This window comes from Mustela putorius, unplaced genomic scaffold (assembly GCF_011764305.1).
Source record: "Mustela putorius furo isolate JIRA1106 unplaced genomic scaffold, ASM1176430v1.1 tig00000224_pilon_pilon_pilon, whole genome shotgun sequence".
NCBI lineage: Eukaryota > Metazoa > Chordata > Mammalia > Carnivora > Mustelidae > Mustela > Mustela putorius.
This window is the reverse complement of record NW_025421321.1, coordinates 23,355,995-23,375,166: the sequence shown is the minus strand read 5'-3', so window position 1 is coordinate 23,375,166 and position 19,172 is coordinate 23,355,995. Positions and strand designations below refer to the sequence as shown.

Here is a 19,172-nt window from a genome sequence, read left to right as displayed (position 1 = left end):
TGGTTTGATATTATACCAGTTCTACCAGTTACCAGTTGTGTGACTAAGCGTCACAGTTTTTGTGTCTAGAATGGAGATAATAGTATAACTTACTTCTTAGGGTTCTTGTGGGAATTAAGGCAAATTTCCCATGTAACACATTTAACATAGTGCGTAGTATAGAATAAATACTCATTAAAATTTCTTGTTTTAAAGAATTATATGCGTGTATGTTCCTCCCACATTTTAGAGATGAATGGTTTATCTTTAGGCATTGTTCTTAAAATTTTCTTAGCAGGAGCCACATGTCTGGGTGCTATATTAAAATTTTAATGAGAAAGTCACTAATTGTTTTATAGTTTTTTTCTGAATAGAAAATGGCTAGGGAACCCATCTGTAGCACTTACTCTAATAGCTTGCATTTAGGATTCTCATTTACCTTTGTATTCTGTAGCAAAAGTGTGTTTCAAGAACTAAATCATTAAGAGCTAAAGTTATCAGTGGTTAAGCTGTTGATGGCTTCAGAGCACTTGAGGGAAGAATTCAACCAGTCCCTGAATTGCACATGTAAACACTCATGCCTTGAAAATTGCCAGGCTTCTTGAGAATTATATATCACACTTGTAGTGAGGCAGTTTTCTCATAGTTTACCTACATATTTATTGGAACTCGTTCAACAGTCCATGTGTAGCTTGTCTATTCTATAGTGGAATCAGCAAGTAATAACTGCAGGCAAAATAATGAGAGCCTAGTCAAATGAGGTCAAAGTGGTTGAAATAAATTGGTGATAACTGTTTAGAGCCATCAATCAGAAGTATATTCTTCAGCATTTTTTGTAGTGCAAGACTGCTGCCAGCAAATCTCTCAGCCTTCTTTTATCTGAAAAGAACCAAAGGAAAAAATATATACCTACAGGGCTATTTTCAAGAACAGTAATATGAATGATGGACTTCAAATCAGGAACAAATAGCAACATGGTAGGCAGGCAAAAAGGTTTTAATTTTTATGAAGAAATTTTAGAGGGGTGCTTGGGTGGGAGAAATGGTTGAGCATCCCATTCTTGTTTTCAGTTCAGGGCTGTGAGATCCAGCCCCATGTTGGGCTCTGCCTGCAGCGTGGAGTCTGCTCAAGACTCTCACCCTCTCCCCCTACTGTCCCCACTGCCCCCACCACACAATCTCTCTGTCTTCTTCTCTCTCTCAAATAAATAAATCTTTTTTTTTTAAGATTTTATTTATTTATTTGACAGAGATCACAAGCAGGCAGAGAAACAGGCAGAGAGAGAGAAGGGAAGCAGGCTCCCTGCTGAGCAGAGAGCCTCATGTGGGGCTCGATCCTAGGACCCTGGGATCATGACCTGAGCCGAAGGAAGGGGCTTTAACCCACTGAGCCACCCAGGTAAATCCTTTTTAAAAAATTTTAGAATTATTGATTTTCCTTTTAATTTTTTTTTTAAAGATTTATTTATTTGTTTGAGAGAGAGAAAGACCACAGTGGGGAGGGGCAGAGGGAGAGAAAGAGAGTCCCAAGCAGACTCACAGACTCACAATGAGTGCAGAATGCAATGCTGAGCCTCCATCAGGGGCTCAGTCTTCGGATCAGCTCAGAGATCACTACCTGAGCTGAAACCAAGGGTCAGGTGCTCAACTGACCCTGCCACCCAAATGCCCCTCAGTTTTTCTTTTCCAATTGCTATGTAAATAACTAAAAATAAAGCAGATACTGTTTAAGGTTTTAACTAAAGAAAAGCACAAACTGGAGATTAGAGGACATGGATTTATAAAAATACACATAGATTAGGTAACAGTTTACTTGTTTACCACTATTTGTTGCTATTTACTGCTTATTAAAGTTTACTGCTTTAAAATTTTGATTTCAAATTATATGCATAAATCCTCAGAAGTAGTTGGTTTCACATGACAGTGGCTTAAACATTTTGTATTTGTTTTATCTATAATTTTTATGCTCTTATTTACTTAAATTCCATGATATTGTGATTAATAAAATATTTTTTGTATTTATAGTTGTTTAATATAGCATTAATGCCATGTGCAAAGGGAGAATGATTTTTTTTTTTTAAGGTTTTAATTTATTTACTTGAGGGAGAGAAGAGTGAGAGGGAAGGAGGGAGAGAGAGAATGAGAAGGAGAGGGTGAAGCAGACTCCCCGCTGAGCAGAGAGCCCAATGCGGGGCTCCATTTCAGGATTGTGAGATCATGACTTGAGCTCAAGGGAAGTGCTAAGCTGATTGAGCCACCCAAGTACCCTGAGAGAATGATTTTATTACATATTTTCTTCCACAGTTGTGTACATAGTTATTTACTAAGCTTTGAGAGAGTTAAACTTAAAGCATAGTTTTTAAGATGTGGTCACAGGGCCATCAGAATTGCAGTTTTTGATGACTGTATCATATTTTGTACTTATCCACTATTATGTTGTTAAACAGGTAATTTCTTTGTTTTTGAAGTCTGTTACAGATAGTGCTATGGTTAATGTTGTACAAATAGGATATAATTTCTTTTTGTCTTGGATAAATTCCCAAGATTTATACTTACTCTATTCTATTCTACTTATTATTATTTTTTTTTACTATTCTACTTATTTCTTTCTTTCTTTTTTTTTTTTAAAGACTTTATTTATTTTATTTGACAGAGAGAGAGCACAAGTAGGCAGAGAGGCAGGTAGAGACAGAGGGGGAAGCAGGCTCCCTGCTGAGCAGAGAGCCCGATGCGGGGCTCAATCCCAGGACACTGAGATCATGACCTGAGCCGAAGGCAGTGGCTTAATCCGCTGAGCCACCCAGGCGCCCCTCTACTTATTTATTTCTTAAAGTAAGCTCCACACCCAACGTGGGGCTTAAACTCATGACCCTGGGGTCAAGAGTTGCATGTCCCATTGACTGAGTCAGCCAGGTATCCCCTATTATGTTTTATTTTAATTGTTGTTTTATTTTAATTAATTTTAATTAATTATTAATGGTAACATATACTATACATATAATTTTATTTTACAAATACTTGTATAGTGTTAGTTTTGTGTGCCAAAAAGGTAAAGTAATTGGTTCAGAGTTCCATGGATAATAAGCTGAGCATGCTGGCTCCAGAGACTGTGCCTCTTATAACTTTGCTATGATATCTCTTTTGATACGTCTTGCCCAGTTAGCTTTCTCAGAAAAGGGTTACTCTTATTTTCAGTCAGTTCAACCACCACAACTTACCAGTATTGGATGATACATTAAAAAAAAAAATAAAAGTAACCAATTTAATAGATATAAAATGATATACTTATATTCTACAAAAGTATTTGATAAAGAAGATTAATTCAGAAATATAAAACTGAGTTAAATTTTTGTTCATAAAGAAGCTTTTCTTGTTTTTACCATTATAAATTTAAAATAAAAGGGAAATTAACTAAGACTCTTGCTAAAGGAAATGGTATCTTGGAAATTCCTGGAGTGAGTCAGTCCTCTGTTTTTAGGGATTGATGACATTTTTAAAAAACTTTGCTTCTGGGGCTCCTGAGTGGCTCAGTGGGTTAAGCCTCTGCCTTCGGCTCGGGTCATAGTCTCAGGGTCCTGGGATCGAGCCCCATATCTGGCTCTCTGCTTAGCAGAGAGCCTGCTTCCGCCTCTCCGTCCTCCTGCCTCTCTGCCTACTTGTGAACTCTCTGTCAAATAAATAAATAAATTTTTTTTTTTAAGATTTTATTTATTTATTTGGCAGACAGAGATCACAAGTAGGTAGAGAGGCAGTCAGAGAGGCAGACAGAGAGGGAGGAAGGGAAGCAGGCTCCCTGCTGAGCAGAGAGCCTGATGCAATTTGGGGCTCGATCCCATTACCCTGCGATCATGACCCCAGCCGAAGGCAGAGGCTTTAACCCACTGAGCCACCCAGGCGCCCCTAAATAAATAAAATCTTAAAAAAATAAATAAATAAAATAAACTTTGCTTCTAAGTATTTTGTTGTAAGTACTTAATTGTATGAAAATACCACAGTTTGAGAAGAGTTTTCTATTTGTCAATGATAATTTTAAAAATTATCTACTTAATATGAATGTTTTAAATTCTAAGGACACTACCTCTTCATAGTTGAAAATTAAAAACCATGCAGGAGGGTAATATACTTAAATAAATACTTAATTAAAATCTTTAATTAAAAGGTAAAATACTCCCTTTACCCTGGTACCCTAATCTCAATTCACTAGACCCATGAAGGGGTTGCAGGATGAGAGGCCCTGAAATGTATCACTTCAGCATAAAGATTGTTTTGAGTTAAAAGTAGTAAAAACCCAGCAGATGCAAGAAAAGCTCTCTGCCTCTCCCGAAACTACCTAACTTTACATTGGAAAGGAGAGCCTGCAACAGAAAGAGAACTATTATCAGAGACTTCCCTTTACCTAGGGAACTCAATCTGAATAATAGGGCAACCTTATTTTTCCAAACCCCTCATTTCACCTTTCTGCTAATGAGCTCTCTTCCCTTTGTATCCTTAGGCCCATATCCTGCTCCTTATAAGGGTCATGTTGCTTCCTTGTCTTTGGAATTTCATGTCTATATGGATTCTCCATACTTACACCTATTAAATTTTATTTTCTCCTGTTAATCTGTCTCATGTCAGTTTGATTCTGAGTCCAACTAGAAGGACCATAGGGCAGAGGAAGTTTCTCCTTCCTGACGCATGTCACAGCATTCTGCTATCCCATCTGCCATTTATTTTCCAGCCATAAGTACTATTAAGTATTTGTAAGAATTTTTTAATATAAAAGTCTAACTTTCTTTCTCTCTTTCTTTCTGGTGGAGCTGCGAATTTTTTGGAATTGTGAATATTCTTTTGAAATATGGAGCCCAACTAAATGAACTTCATTTGGCCTACTGCCTGAAGTATGAGAAGTTTTCAGTATTTCGCTACTTTTTGAAGAAAGGTTGTCCATTGGCACCGTGGAACCATGTTTCTGAATTTATAAGTCATGCGATTAAAGCACAGATGAAATATAGGGAATGGTTGCCATCTCTCCTGCTCGCTGGATTTGACCCTCTGAATCTACTATGCAGCTCATGGTAAGAAATCCTACCATAGTAAAACTTTTCCTTTTTGAGTGAATATACTACCTTCAATTTCTCCCAATTTCTTAAGATTCCCATATTGGGAGAAGGGTGTGTGTATATGTGTGTTTGTGTGTGTGTATGTTTGCACATGATGGCTAGGTTAGAGTGAAGAAGTAGGGGATTCCTAATAGTGAGATTGAATGTAAGAGTCCTAATAAAAATTAAGAGGTGACTGGAAGGGAGTAGGGAAGGATGGATTCTTTGGAGAGGGCTATTTTTTCTACTTAGGCCATCTCTCATGCTCTTAAAAATGTCTGTAACTCATGGAACCAGAAAAGACTTCGAATAGCGAAAGGAATATTGAAAAAGAAAGCTAAAGCTGGTGGCACCACAATTCCGGACTTCAAGCTCTATTACAAAGCTGTCATCATCAACACAGTATGGTACTGGCACAAAAACAGACGCATAGATCAATGGAACAGAATAGAGAGCCCAGAAATAGACCCTCAACTCTATGGTCCACTAATCTTTGACAAAGCAGGAAAGAATGTCCAATGGGAAAAAAAAGTCTCTTCAACAAATGGTGTTGGGAAGATTGGACAGCCACGTGCAGAAAAATGAAATCGGACCATTTCCTTACACCACACACGAAAATAGACTCAAAATGGATGAAGGACCTCAGTGTGAGAAAGGAATTCATCAAAATCCTGAGGAGAACACAGGCAGCAACCTCTTCCACCTCAGCCACAGCAACTTCTTCCTAGGAACATCGCCAAAGGCAAGGGAAGCAAGGGCAAAAATGAACTATTGGGATTTCATCAAGATCAGAAGCTTTTGCACAGCAAAGGAAACAGTTAACAAAACCAAAAGACAACTGACAGAATGGGAGAAGATATTTGCAAACGACATATCAGATAAAGGGCTAGTGTCCAAAATCTATAAAGAACTTAGCAAACTTAACACCCAAAGAACAAATAATCCAATCAAGAAATGGGCAGAGGACATGAACAGACATTTCTGCAGAGAAGACATCCAGATGGCCAACAGACACATGAAAAAGTGCTCCATATCACTTGGCATCAGGGAAATACAAATCAAAACCACAATGAGATATCACCTCACACCAGTCAGAATGGCTAAAATTAACAAGTCAGGAAATGACAGATGTTGGCGAGGATGCGGAGAAAGGGGAACCCTCCTACACTGTTGGTGGGAATGCAAGCTGGTGTAACCACTCTGGAAAACAGCATGGAGATTCCTCAAAATGTTGAAAATAGAGCTACCCTATGACCCAGCAATTGTACTACTGGGTATTTACCCTAAAGATACAAACGTAGTGATCCAAAGGGGCACGTGCACCCGAATGTTTATAGCAGCAATTTCCACAATAACCAAACTATGGAAAGAACCTAGATGTCCATCAACAGATGAATGGATCAAGAAGATGTGGTATATATACACAATGGAATACTATGCAGCCATCAAAAGAAATGAAATCTTGCTATTTGTGACAACATGGATGGAACTAGAGCGTATCATGCTTAGCGAAATAAGTCAGGTGGAGAAAGACAACTATCATATGGTCTCCCTGATATGAGGAAGTGGTGATGCAACATTGGGGCTTAAGTGGGTAGGAGAAGAATAAATGAAAGAAGATGGGATCTGGAGGGAGACATACCATAAGAGACGCTTAATCTCACAAAACAAACTGAGGGTTGCTGGGGTTCGGGGGGTGTCGGGAGAGGGTGGTGGGGTTATGGACATTGGGGAGGGTATGTGCTATGGTGAGTGCTATGAAGTGTGTAAACCTGGCAATTCACAGACCTGAACTTCTGGGCTAGTAATACATTATATGTTTATAAAAAATTTTTAAAAATTAAAAAGAAAATGCCTGTGTCTCAATAGCAAAATATGGAAAGAACCTAGATGTCCATCATCAGATGAGTGGATAAAGAAGATGTGGTGTATGTATGTGTGTGTGTGTGTGTGTGTGTATATATATATATATATATATACTTACATATATATATATATATAAATATATATATATAATATAATGGAATACTATGCAGCCATCAAAAGAAATGACATCTCGCCATTTGCAACAACCTTAATGGAACTAGAGGGTATTATGCTGAGTGAAATAAGTCAGTCAGAGAAAGATGATTATCATATGATCTTCCCGATATGAGGAATTTGAGAGGCGGTGGGGGGCTTTGAGAGGTAGGGAAGAAAAAAACAAGATGGGATTGGGAGGGAGACAAACCATAAGAGACTCTTAATCTCACAAAACAAACTGAGGGTTGCTGGGGGGAGGGGAGGTATGGATAGGGTGGTTGGGTTATGGGCATTGGGGAGGGTATGTGATATGGTTGAGTGCTTGAAGTGTGTAAGCCTGATGATTCACAAACCTGTACTCCTGGAGAAAATAAAACATTATATGTTAATAAAAATAATTTTAAAAAGGCCTGCAAAAGAATGGTTGTAGCTGCTTTGGAGATTTCTGTTGTCCTTTAGTCTATTAGAGTGAATACCTTCATCCTGTAGCATCTTGTCTATTTGAACTTGGTCTCCCTTAATAAATACTGATTTGTGAAGTAACTGATGATATATGAAAGTTGAGTCAGGATTTTTCTTGGGCAGGAAGAGGACACTGTTTCTACCAGTCTTCAGCTGTTGCAAAAGTTTTAAGTGTCTGGATAGAACTGAGAAGGTAATTGTAGCAATGAAAGAACTCTTTTTTTTTTTTTTTTAAAGATTTTATTCATTTATTTGACAGAGAGAGATCACAAGGAGGTAGAGAGGCAGGCAGAGAGAGAGAGAGAGGAGAAAGCAGGCTCCCCACCAAGCAGAGAGCCCGATGCGGGACTCGATCCCAGGGCCCTGAGATCATGACCCGAGCCGAAGGCAGAGGCTTAACCCACTGAGCCACCCAGGTGCCTGCAATGAAAGAACTCTTGATCTGATAAGTCCAATGAGAAAATAGAATGAAAGTCTCTAAGAAAATGGAGCACATGGATATTTTATAAAATTTCAGTGAAACATCTAGATGGCTTCATTCTTGTGCTTCAAAAACTAGTGTTCCCCTCTCTCTTTGCCTGCCTCTGCCTACTTGTGAGCTCTCTCTGTCAAATAAATAAATAAAGTCTTTAAAAAAAAAAAACTAGTGTTCACTGAAATAATGTTTAGTCAAATACTATATTTTGCATTTCAGCAGAAAAGTGCTTTGATATCTTGCTATTTGAGTTTTTCATTAGAAAAGAGGTTCTCTTTTTGGTTCATGCTGGCAACATTAGTGTTCTGTACTTGTATGTTTAGTTTGTACTTCTGGGACTCCATCTTTCCCTTGGTGGCTTCTACACCTGCATATGATGAACACGTCTGTATTCATCATGTTTATTAGGAAAAACTGCTTTCTGGTAGGTTGTTTAAGGAACATAGAAGTAAAAACAAAGTTGAGATATGCATTCTGATTCCCATTTTACTTTTTTGTGTATAGCTTTACAAGAGGTGGAATACCTATTTGTATTTACTTCTTTCCCACTGGCTGACTAATACCCATTCATTTGTCAGATACTCATTGTTGCAATTCTCTCTATATCTTTTCAATAAAATTTCATAGAAATCCATTGTGTTTTAGATAACTGAATGAAATATAAAGATTATTGACAATTCATTGAGGAATCACTGATTTTTAAAAGTTATTTGTATGTGCTTATTTGTCTCAAACCCCCATACATGTGCATGCATACTGAAATAGAAACACTTGCTAAGAAATGGTCTCTCTAGCTGTTGACTAAAGTAATTTAAGTACCCTTAACTATTAGCTTAGTGAATTTTATGGTTGTTTTGGGCTCCTGACAGCTAACAGCAGTTGCCTCTCAGATTTCTAGGATTCACTCTCCAACTGCTGCTATAAACCCAGGCCAGCATGTGGGGTAGCTATGGACAGCCCTGACAGTATGTCTGTGTTTCTCTGTCACCCAATGAGGTGCTTGTCCTCATGGGTCCTACTTTCTTCTCAGCAGTATTCTTTGTGTTCCTCCACTGAAGCTACTAACTCAACTCTATACTACTTGTCCATTACTTTCAGCCTTCACACTAACTTCTGGTTTCTGGTTTATTTTTTTTTAACCAACACTTAGTAGGCACTGTTTTAAGTTTGGTACTGTATTAACTCATTTAATATAGAATACAGTGGATACTGTTATCTTTGTTTTACAGAGAAGGAAGTTGAGGCCCAGAGTATTGAACATACTTGCTGAAGCTCACATAGCTAGTTAGTGCTAGAGATTAGGTTTGAACCTAGGCTGTCCTGTAGTGTGGTTCAAGTCTGTCTTTCTAACCACTGTGCTCTGCCGCCTTAGTCCTGTGTGTCCACATGGGCCCTATAGTTACATCACTTAATTTCAGCTGTCTTAATCCCTTGGCTAACCTGGGAGGGATATGTGCCAACTTCTCTTGCTCCTTCCTATTCCTATGTTAGGAAGAACCTATACAGGGAAAAAAAACTAAACATTGCCTCTTTTCCTTTCCTCCTCAGCCAATCACCTAGGCTGCTGGAAGGAGAGGGAATTATTTAGCTTTATTCTCCCAGAAGGCTTTGTACAATACACTCTTCCAGTCCCCAGTCCTGATACAGGATCCGCCCTCTCCCCATGTGAATAGTTTGTTTAAAAATTTGTGTGTTATATAGAGTACCTAGGTGGCTTAGTTGGTTAAGGGTCCAATTCTTGATTTCAGCTCAGGTCATGATCTCAGGAATGTGAGATTGATCCCTGTGTTGCAGTCTGGGGACTCTGGACTGGGTGTGGAGCCTGCTTCAGATGCTCTCTCTCTTCTCATCCCTCTGCCACCTGCCCCCCCCCATGTCCCCCCACCTGCCCAGGGTGATGCTCTCTCTCTCTATAAAAGAGGGAAAAAAAAACAGTATGTGTCTTACATTTCTTCATATTTCTGTGTGCTCTATTCATTGGGTGTGTTAGGACAGAAAAGAGTTGAGAACCAGTAAGCTACAATTTATTTTGAAGTAAATTGTAAAACTTCCATCTATCTGGACTGAGAATACCACTTATATATATTTTACTCCAAATGAGTAACTTTAGTCATTTTATATTCATTAGGAAAATACAATGGAAAACTTCACTTTAGCAATGAAAATGCTTAACATGGTCAAATTTTTGTTCACTGATCTTTTATTGAATGTATAAAGCTAGTGTTTATGCTGAATATGATAAATGTTTTGCTTTCTTTGATCAAATTTACATTCAAAGAGCTGTTACAAGAAAAATTCTCCCATAAAAATTCCAATATGTTGTTAAAGTGGATTTTGGTTGTATCTTATTTTATCACACATAAGTCTGTTGCTTACTCTTTGTCATGTAAATTATAAATGTCTTTCCTAGTATTGCTTGCCTTAAACAGTCTTAAAAAATGTATCTGGCTGAATAATTGCCTGTCACAATATAATCTACAGAGTTGAAATATTTTTTCAACTTTAAATGCAAGGCTAGGTACACCCCCCAGCCCTTGCCCAAATGTAATAGGTGAATAATAGAAAGTAAATGTCATCTGTGCATTTAGTTGATTAACTGTCACTTGTTTATGATTGTACAACTGCTTTGTACAATGTAATGGTCAATGTAGTACAGTAACAATACATTTTTAGTGGCATTATCAGCATTTGTAGAATATATTCACCATTATATTAACTAAAGCTGTAGAAACAGATTTATTTTTTACGTGTGTGTTAGATAACTGCATAAAAATGACTTTGTGTTTGGTCATAGTGAGACTTAAAGCACACTTTAGCAGAAAAATGAAGCCATTAAAAAAGAAATAAGGAGCTAGAATTAAGTAACCTTTGGTGCAGGGTACTAGAAAGTCAAGGGAATTGTTTACTTTTGAGTATATTTTATCATTTTATTTATTCTCAATATTTCCTGATAAGTTATGATTTCACTGAGAGCTTCCCAAGAAGTAGAAGATTTTCCTAAAGCATTTGTGCTATACTTTAAGTTCTTTCTTATTTATGCTTGCATATTAGAGAATTAAGAATTTGGGAAATGATTTTCATGCTCTCTAATCAGTCATTTCAAGGACACTCTGACCCTGAGTTATAAGAATTAAGTTATCTTTGAGATGATATATTGAGAGCATTACTCAATTTCTTTCCTTTCATTCTATTTTTTCCCCCTTCTTTAGTCCTTGCTTGGTAATGTCTTCAGAAAAGCAATCTTGGAAAAAAAAAAAAAGCAACCTTGGAAGGAATTTCTGAAGTAATTACCAGAGGCCCTAATCATTTTATTTTTATTTGAACAATGTGATAGAGTAGGGGAGTATCTAGTTGAGTACAATTTAGGTAATCCTATTAGAATTTGGAGTTAACCTTAAGCTGTGACTAAATTTCATGTGTATAATATTTTAAGTCCTATCAAAAATGCAATACTGAAAATTTCAGACCACTTCTAGAAATAGCAAATATTTATGTAACATTTTTGTTTTAAAAAGTATGTTTATATATTGTTTCATATTATTTTCACCAAAGTGAACTGAGATAGGCAGATTAAGTATTATTCCCATTTTAGAGACCAAGATCTAGGGCTTAAAAAACTTAGGAAAAAAAAAAAAGAGAGAGAGAGAGAGAAAGGAAGAGAATGTAGGCAACATATTTGTAAGTAGCAGAGGTGGTATTAGAAACCAGAACTTTTCTTAGACTAATGCTCTGTTCAGTGGGATTCAAGTGCTTATAAAATTGGGGGGAAGTCTCCTCTGGCTGGATTGGTAGGAAATTTTGATATTATTTTGAAAAAATAGAGGGAAAACTGTTTGTCTTGAACACCTTTCAGTCCTTAAAGACAAAACTTATTCTGGTACATCTTTTAGAACTGAATCTATAGTGGGGAAGGTTCCTAGAGGGGTACAATTTTATGTCCCTGGGAGTTGGACAGAAAAAGTTCATCTCTCCCATATATTCGGTTTATAGTTAACTTTGGGTGTTTGGGCATTATCCTTTCAGGGGTGTTAAATTGTGTGTATGTGAGGGGACCAGTCTAGGTTCAGCAAGATGGTCCGAGTTGGAGGAGGTAATGGCAAATCCACAGATGGTGCTGGTGCTGTTTCTCTTTTTCTTACCATTGATGCTGAGAAACAGGGATTCTCTGGTCATCCACTGGACAACTATACACAGAATTGATTTGTTTTCTTGCAGGAACCTGTAGATGATTATTTGTATCCACTGAACTTTCTCCAGTTACACGATTATTTTCTGTGCCTCAGTTTTTGTTCTTCCTTCTATACTGCAGTGTTGTAAGAATAGTTATGTGGTGTTTGTTTTCAGGATGAACCCTTTTGTGTCTAATGGTGTGTTAACGTCTTCCCAATATAGGATTGACTCAGTCAGTGATGATACCCTTATCTTCACTTTGGAGTTTACCAATTGGAAGAGGCTTCCTCCAACTGTTGAGAAGATGCTCTCCACTCGTGCCTCAAACTCTTGGGCTCTGCAGCAACATATTGGTAAGAAAGTACAATTTTTTTTTTTTTTTTAAAGATTTTACTTCATTTATTTGACAGACAGAGATCACAAGTAGGCAGAGAGGCAGGCAGAGAGAGGAGGAAGCAGGCTCCCCGCTGAGCAGAGAGCCCGATGCGGGTCTCAATCCCGGGACTCTGGGATCATGACCTGAGCCGAAGGCAGAGGCTTAACCCCCTGAGCCACCCAAGCACCCCAAGAAAGTACAATTTTAAACATGTTTCACTACTTTTTCTTCTCTTCCTCCTCTAGCTATGTTATAATGTTAAGCGACCAGAGTCAATGGAGAGCATACATTAAATTGGGCATCATTTGCATTTTCTTTATATGGGGAAAGGATGGGGCTGTGGTGGTGGTGATGGGGGTCGTAATAATTTCCTTCAACAAAAGTCATATCTGATTTGGTAAGTTTAGCCTCAGGAACGGGTATTTATTGATATTTTTATTTAATGGTATCTTTTTATTTCTCGTAAGGATTATTTAAACAAAAGTGAGTCCTAAAATTGTTGTTAGTCTATATTTAGTTTGTGCTCAGAAAAATGCTGAACCTAATTTTCCTGTTAGGTGTGTGTGTGTGGATTTGTGTTCTCTCTTTAATAATTTGTCATCTCTAAAAGGAAATAATACCATCCCTTATTTATACCTGTTCTTACTGAATGCATGCCAGTGTGTTGGTATGATAAAACTGTCAAAGTGAGCTTGGTGAAAATTCTGTGAATTGATTGATACTTTAAATGACTGTTTCAAAAGAAATTCTCAACTTCCTCTCACTAAATTTTTTTAAGCTAGTTATAAAAAACGCATACAGCAGAAGATTTTACACAAGGAAACCAGTTTAAGCTGAACATAATATATTGCCAAGTATTCCTATTTACTTATTCAGATTTATTTTACTTTAACTATATTTTGTTAAACAGATGATATGTCTTAAGTTGGGAAAATTATTTCTTCGCTATTTTTGCATGAAATGTAGCTCTTCATAAAACATGTTGAATAGGTTTTTAACAAGTGAACTTATGCATATGTAGAAATGTGTCTTGTAATTTCTTGCAAAATTACATTTAAGAAAATTTTTTCAATCAAAAACAGACATTCAGGAAAATATGTTCTTGAACTGAGGTGTATTCAAACTCTTAGAGAGTTTCTATTGAAGAAAAAAGTAATCTGTTTGGAGTTCTGAGTCTTTTCATACAGAATTTCTTTAATAATAATGTTGGAAAACTCACTTGCATTTAATTCTTAATGTTGAAAATTGCATCTTCTTTTACTAATTATGTATCTGAAGCAGCAGAGAACAAATATCTATTCAAATTAGATAGAATATGAGACAATGGATTTTGGGAACAAAAGTCAAATGAGGAAGCATATGCCAAATGGGAAAATTATTGCAGTGTATCAATTAGTAAAGATATGTGGGAGTTTACTCTGAAGACTCTAACATATGGCAGGTTTGTCCAGATGAAGGTAAATCTTGTCCATGAGTACATTATCCTGCAGTGGACTAAATCCATCAAGGGCTTCTTTATTTAATTAGGCACTAGGTAGAGCTTGTGTAGGGTAATAATCATTATCTCTAAGAGGATTTTATTTTGGCTGAAGATTTGCAGAAGTCTTTCTCAGAAGTACTAATGTAGCTGATGCTTTTTTGGCCAACTTCTCTAGCCCAGTCCTCTTTTCTTGGTTCCATTCCCATGTATACAGCTGCCCTTTGTATTTCCCACGTTTTGACATATCCAAAATGTTGAACTTGTCAGTCATTTTTCCAACTAGTTCTGCTGTTCCTTCTGTATCCTGGTTTGAGAGGTGGAATGGTTTGGAGCTATTGACCCAGAATTGTGAGTTATTCTTGGCAGCTCTTTGTTACTTGTTTCATCGTGAGCAGTCTTGTTCAATAGGGATGATTGTGCGCCTGCTACTTGGCAAGGTCTGCCAACATTTTTGGTTGTCACAGCTGGTAAGGGGGCTCTTGTCATCTAGGGGGTAGCGGTGAGGGATGCTGCTAAACATCCTACAATGTGCAGGGCGGACAAAGAATTAGCTGGACTCCAATGTCAGCAGTGCTGAGTTTGAAAGACTGATTACATGGTCTTCTGGGTTGTCTGGTTTTAGGAAGGCCTTTTAATTCCTATCATGGGAAGCCTTTTCAACCCTGTTCTTATTGCACACTACTTAGGAAAAGCTTGCATTCTTCTGGCTAGTTATACTGGTCTCTCAAGGTATACGTTACTGGTTCTTCTTGTGCAGATAATGGGAGTCATTTAATGTCAGATTTTGTTTTAGTAAGGCTGAGGAAAAGATGTCCATCTACTCAGTTGTCTGAATTTCTAATAGTATTATGCTTTTCTTCCTTTCTTTAGTTCTAGGCTCTCTCTCAATATACCCAGCTTCCCTTTTTGCCTTCAGTTTTCGGGACACCATGTTTCTTTCTTTCTTTCTTTTTTCTTTTTCTTTTTTCAGTAGGATCCAGGCCCAGAATGGAGCCTGACTCGAGGGTTGAACTCATGACTCTGAGATCAAGACCTCAGCTGAGATCAAGAGTTGACCAAGCCACCCAAGCACCCTGACACTCTCATTTCTGTATATAGGTTATCTTTATTTGGATCTTTAGTTGTAAGATTTCTGGTGAGCAGAAACATGACCAGGAACACCACCAATGGGAGTGAGCCCAGAAAAACAACTCTTGGCTACCTCTCAAATAGATGACAGTCTTGCTTTTACCCACTTTCTCCAGTAACTTATCATGGTAGTAGAAACTACATTGTCAATATATTTCTTTAAATTTTTTTTTTTGAAAAGATGCTTCTTGCAGCTCTATAACTATTAGTGAGCTCTTAGATAATTTCAGCTCAGTAGCTGGTTAAGTATATTGGTATCTATCTCAAGGAAAGGATTTTCTCCATTTTTTTAAGGCCTTTTTCAAGTCTTGGAGATGCCATGTACTTGGTCAAAATTCTCCTTTCCTTACCTTTTTCCTCTGTAAGAAAATAGCAAGTTGCTCTGGTAGTTTATAAATAAAAAGGACAACTAGTCCCTTGCTGCTCATCTTTTAATCATGAAGTCAGATTTGTCTTCAAAAAGTTGTTTTTGTTTTTGCATGCAGGTAAAATTTACTGACTGTTCACAGCTTTAATGACAATTTTTAAATCATGTGCCTTATATACACATCTTAGAAACATCATTTTAACCACATAGTAGTAGACTTTTTTAAAAAGATTTTGTTTATGTGTTTGATACAGAGAGAGAGATCACAAGTTTAAAACAGCAGGCAGAGAGAGAGGGGAAAGCAGGCTCCCTGCTGACCAGAGAGCGTGATGTGGGACTCAGTCCCAGGACTCTGAGATCATAACCTGTGCCAAAGACAGAGGTTTAACCCACTGAGCCACCCAGGAGCCCAGTAGTAGACTTCTTCATAAAAAAAAAAAAACTTGCCAATCCCTGACCAGCTGTCCAAGATAAAGTCTAAGTAATTACATTCTTAGGGATAAAAGCACTTGGCTTAGTTCATTCCCCCTTTAATGATCAAGTATGTATAATTCTATCCATAGTAATATAAGAATCTGAATTCTACAAAGAATCTAAAAGGGCCCCAGGAAACTCTCTTGATCTATTCATTTCAGTATTCTTCTGCTTTGTTCTAAAAAGGATTTAAAGTAGTTTATGCATGTAGATTATCACAGAACAGTGAAGCAGAAGTAAAAAGTGAAAGCAAAAGAAAAATGAAAAGTAATATTGAGGATGGATCTAAAATGGAGTCAGGGAGAGCTTATAGATCCGAAACCTGTCTGTGGATAGGCTATAAGTCTGGCGCTGACTAACCTCTCTAGTCATTGACACTAGGTTACAGAGATCATTATGTAAAACAAGCTTATTGCTCAGAAGTAATATTCATGGACGATTTTCTAGACAATATCTTGGCAGCCATAGTTTCTCAGGACTTTATTTTACCAGTCTTCAATGTGGGCTCTTGCTATCATACCTGACTATAATTCAATAAAAGTAGATCTTCAGGGATCATCAGTCAGTGTCATCCAGGTATTAAGGTATTTGTTACTCTGAATTGACCAGGCTGGCTTTGTAATTGACCGGGCTGGCTTTGTAATATCTGGAGGAGTGGATGACCTATATGTACTTCAGCAGTTCTCTCTAAATATTATATCTTTCAACTCCATTTCTTTAAAAAATTTATTTATTTAAGTAATATCTACACCCCACACAGGGTTCAAACTCATGACCCCAAGATCAAGAGTCACAGGCTCTTCTGAATGAACCAGCCAGGCGCCCCTCAACTCAGTAGTTGTAATAATAGTAGTAGTTAACAGCGAATCTAAAATTACACTACTTAAAAAGCATCAGTGTACAGCTATTTTATGTTGCAGGTTGAGTTGAGAACATATTTTTAAGAGATAGTTGAGCTTCAAAATAGAAGCAAAACAAAAATGGAACATAAATGTTGATTTGTGATAGGTTAAGTGTTCTGTTTGTGAAACCCAAAGAACATTATGAGAACTCCTTGCTAAATATGACGGGCAGAGCAAGTATCCACACCCAGTGTCTCCTCTGAAACTTTGAGCAGTACTCATAGTTTTGGAGCAGTCTTTATGACAACCCCTGCCTGCAGTAAGTACACCAAACTGACAACATGTAGCACCTTATTTTAAGAGATTGTTACATTTGCATTTAAAAAATTGAGGAATAACTACCAGAAACAATTTAAATTTAGCAATGGCTTATCTATAACCCTTTCTTATACTATTTTTCCCCCAGCTTTATTGAAATATAGTTGATGTATATAACATTGTGTAAGTTTGAAGTATACATTTTGGTAATAATTAACTAGCATTCCAGTTGTCTACTCAAGCCATTTCTAGTTTAAGGTAATAAAATGTATCCAGTTTTAAAAAGAACATTTTTCTGTTATCTACAGAAAGACTGTATATTTTATGCAAAAGGTGAATCACATTTCTTGAAGGTACATCTTTCAATTTATATATATATATTTTTAAAAGTTATTGATTTATTTACTTTGACTAATCTCTATTCAATTTATATATATATATTTTTAAAAGTTATTGATTTATTTACTTTGACTAATCTTTATACCAGCGTGGGGCTCAAACTCCTGACCCTGAGATCAAGAATGCCATCCATGCTTTACTAACTGAGCCAGCCAGGTGCCCTTTAAGATGTATCTTTTATAGCATTAAGTTACTTGTTAAAAAGATGGGAGGTGTGGGGCACCTGGGTGGCTCAGTGGGTTAAAGCCTCTGCCCTCGGCTCAGGTCATGATCCCAGAGTCCTGGGATCGAGCCCCACATCAGGCTCTCTACTCCGCGGAGAGCCTGCTTCCCCCCCACCCCCCCTGTCTGCCTCTCTGCCTAATTGTGATCTCTGTCAAATAAATAAATTTTAAAAATGGAGAGTTTTAACTCTTCTGCTACTTTGTCTCTTATAGTAGTGACATATCCATGTCCAAGGAAAGGTCAATAAAAGCTACAAATAGTATAGTGGTGTATTTGGTAATGAGTATTTATACAAATGCTGTGTGGTGGAATTGCTCAACTAAAACCTACCTGCTTATTTTTTTTCTTTTTTTTTTTTTTAAAGATTTTTTAAATTTATTTATTTGACAGACAGAGATCCCAAGCAGACAGAGAGGCAGGCAGAGAGAGCGGGAAGAAAGCAGGCTCCCCGCTGAGCAGAGAGCCCGATGCGGGACTCGATCCCAGGACCCTGAGATCATGACCTGAGCCGAAGGCAGCGGCTTAACACACTGAGCCACCCAGGCGCCCCCTACCTGCTTATTTTAAATACTGATGAGCAAAAGTCCAACCTGAAGTTTTCAGATAATTACGTTCAGTAAATTGAAAGGTCTAAATTTGGTAGGGATCAGGAAAATATTTGGAGTAAAGAGTTGTTCTTTTAAGACGACAGGAAAAACGGTGTATTATATAGGACCATGCCCATAGAATTAATAAAGCTCCATATTTGGTGAGACTCAGAAGCCACTATTCATGGTGGTTTTCAACTCTAGAGGCATTTCCTCTGGTTTGAGGCATTATCACTAAGAACCCCAACAGTAATTGCCTCTCATCTTGAAAAATTAAACATGTGATCTTCTATTTATAGAGCAGGAAACTTGACCTCCAAGATTCCAGCCATATTGTTGGCCTTTATAACTCTAGCAGAATCATGCCTTGATTAACAGTGTCCTAAAGACTGCCCTTATGGTTAGATTTAAAAGCCAGACTTAGTTCTGTTTTTTTTTTTTTTTTTAACATTTTATTTATTTATTTACAGACAGAGATTATAAGTAGGCAGAGAGGCAGGCGGGGTGGGGGGGTGGAGGGGCAGGCTCCCTGCCGAGCAGAGAGCCTGATATGGGGCTCGATCCCAGGACCCTGAGAACATGACCCGAGCCGAAGGCAGAGGCTTTAACCCACTGAGCCACCCAGGCGCCCCAGTTCTGTTTTTTTTTAAATGAGGAATTTATAGTTAACTTAAAATTTTAACAAGATTCCATCTGCCCATTTATAATTTTAGCTTCACACAGTCTCTTACTAATCCAAGTGCAGCATCACATAGCATTTCTTACTAATCCACATGTCTGTGTGTGTG

At 37.5% G+C, this 19,172-nt stretch overlaps 1 protein-coding gene across 3 annotated transcripts in view; it reads left to right on the top strand.

The window, feature by feature from the left end:
• ASB3 (ankyrin repeat and SOCS box containing 3) overlaps positions 1-19,172 on the top strand; it is a 108,190-nt gene that overhangs the window by 78,548 nt on the left and 10,470 nt on the right. For 2 of the 3 annotated variants that reach the window (XM_004775686.3, XM_004775688.3), the window contains exons 8-9: positions 4,772-5,035; positions 12,411-12,541. In XM_004775686.3, coding sequence (XP_004775743.1) covers positions 4,772-5,035; positions 12,411-12,541 — 395 coding nt within the window. The remainder of the gene's footprint in view (positions 1-4,771; positions 5,036-12,410; positions 12,542-19,172) is intronic. The other variant, XM_004775689.3, reaches the window with a different exon arrangement.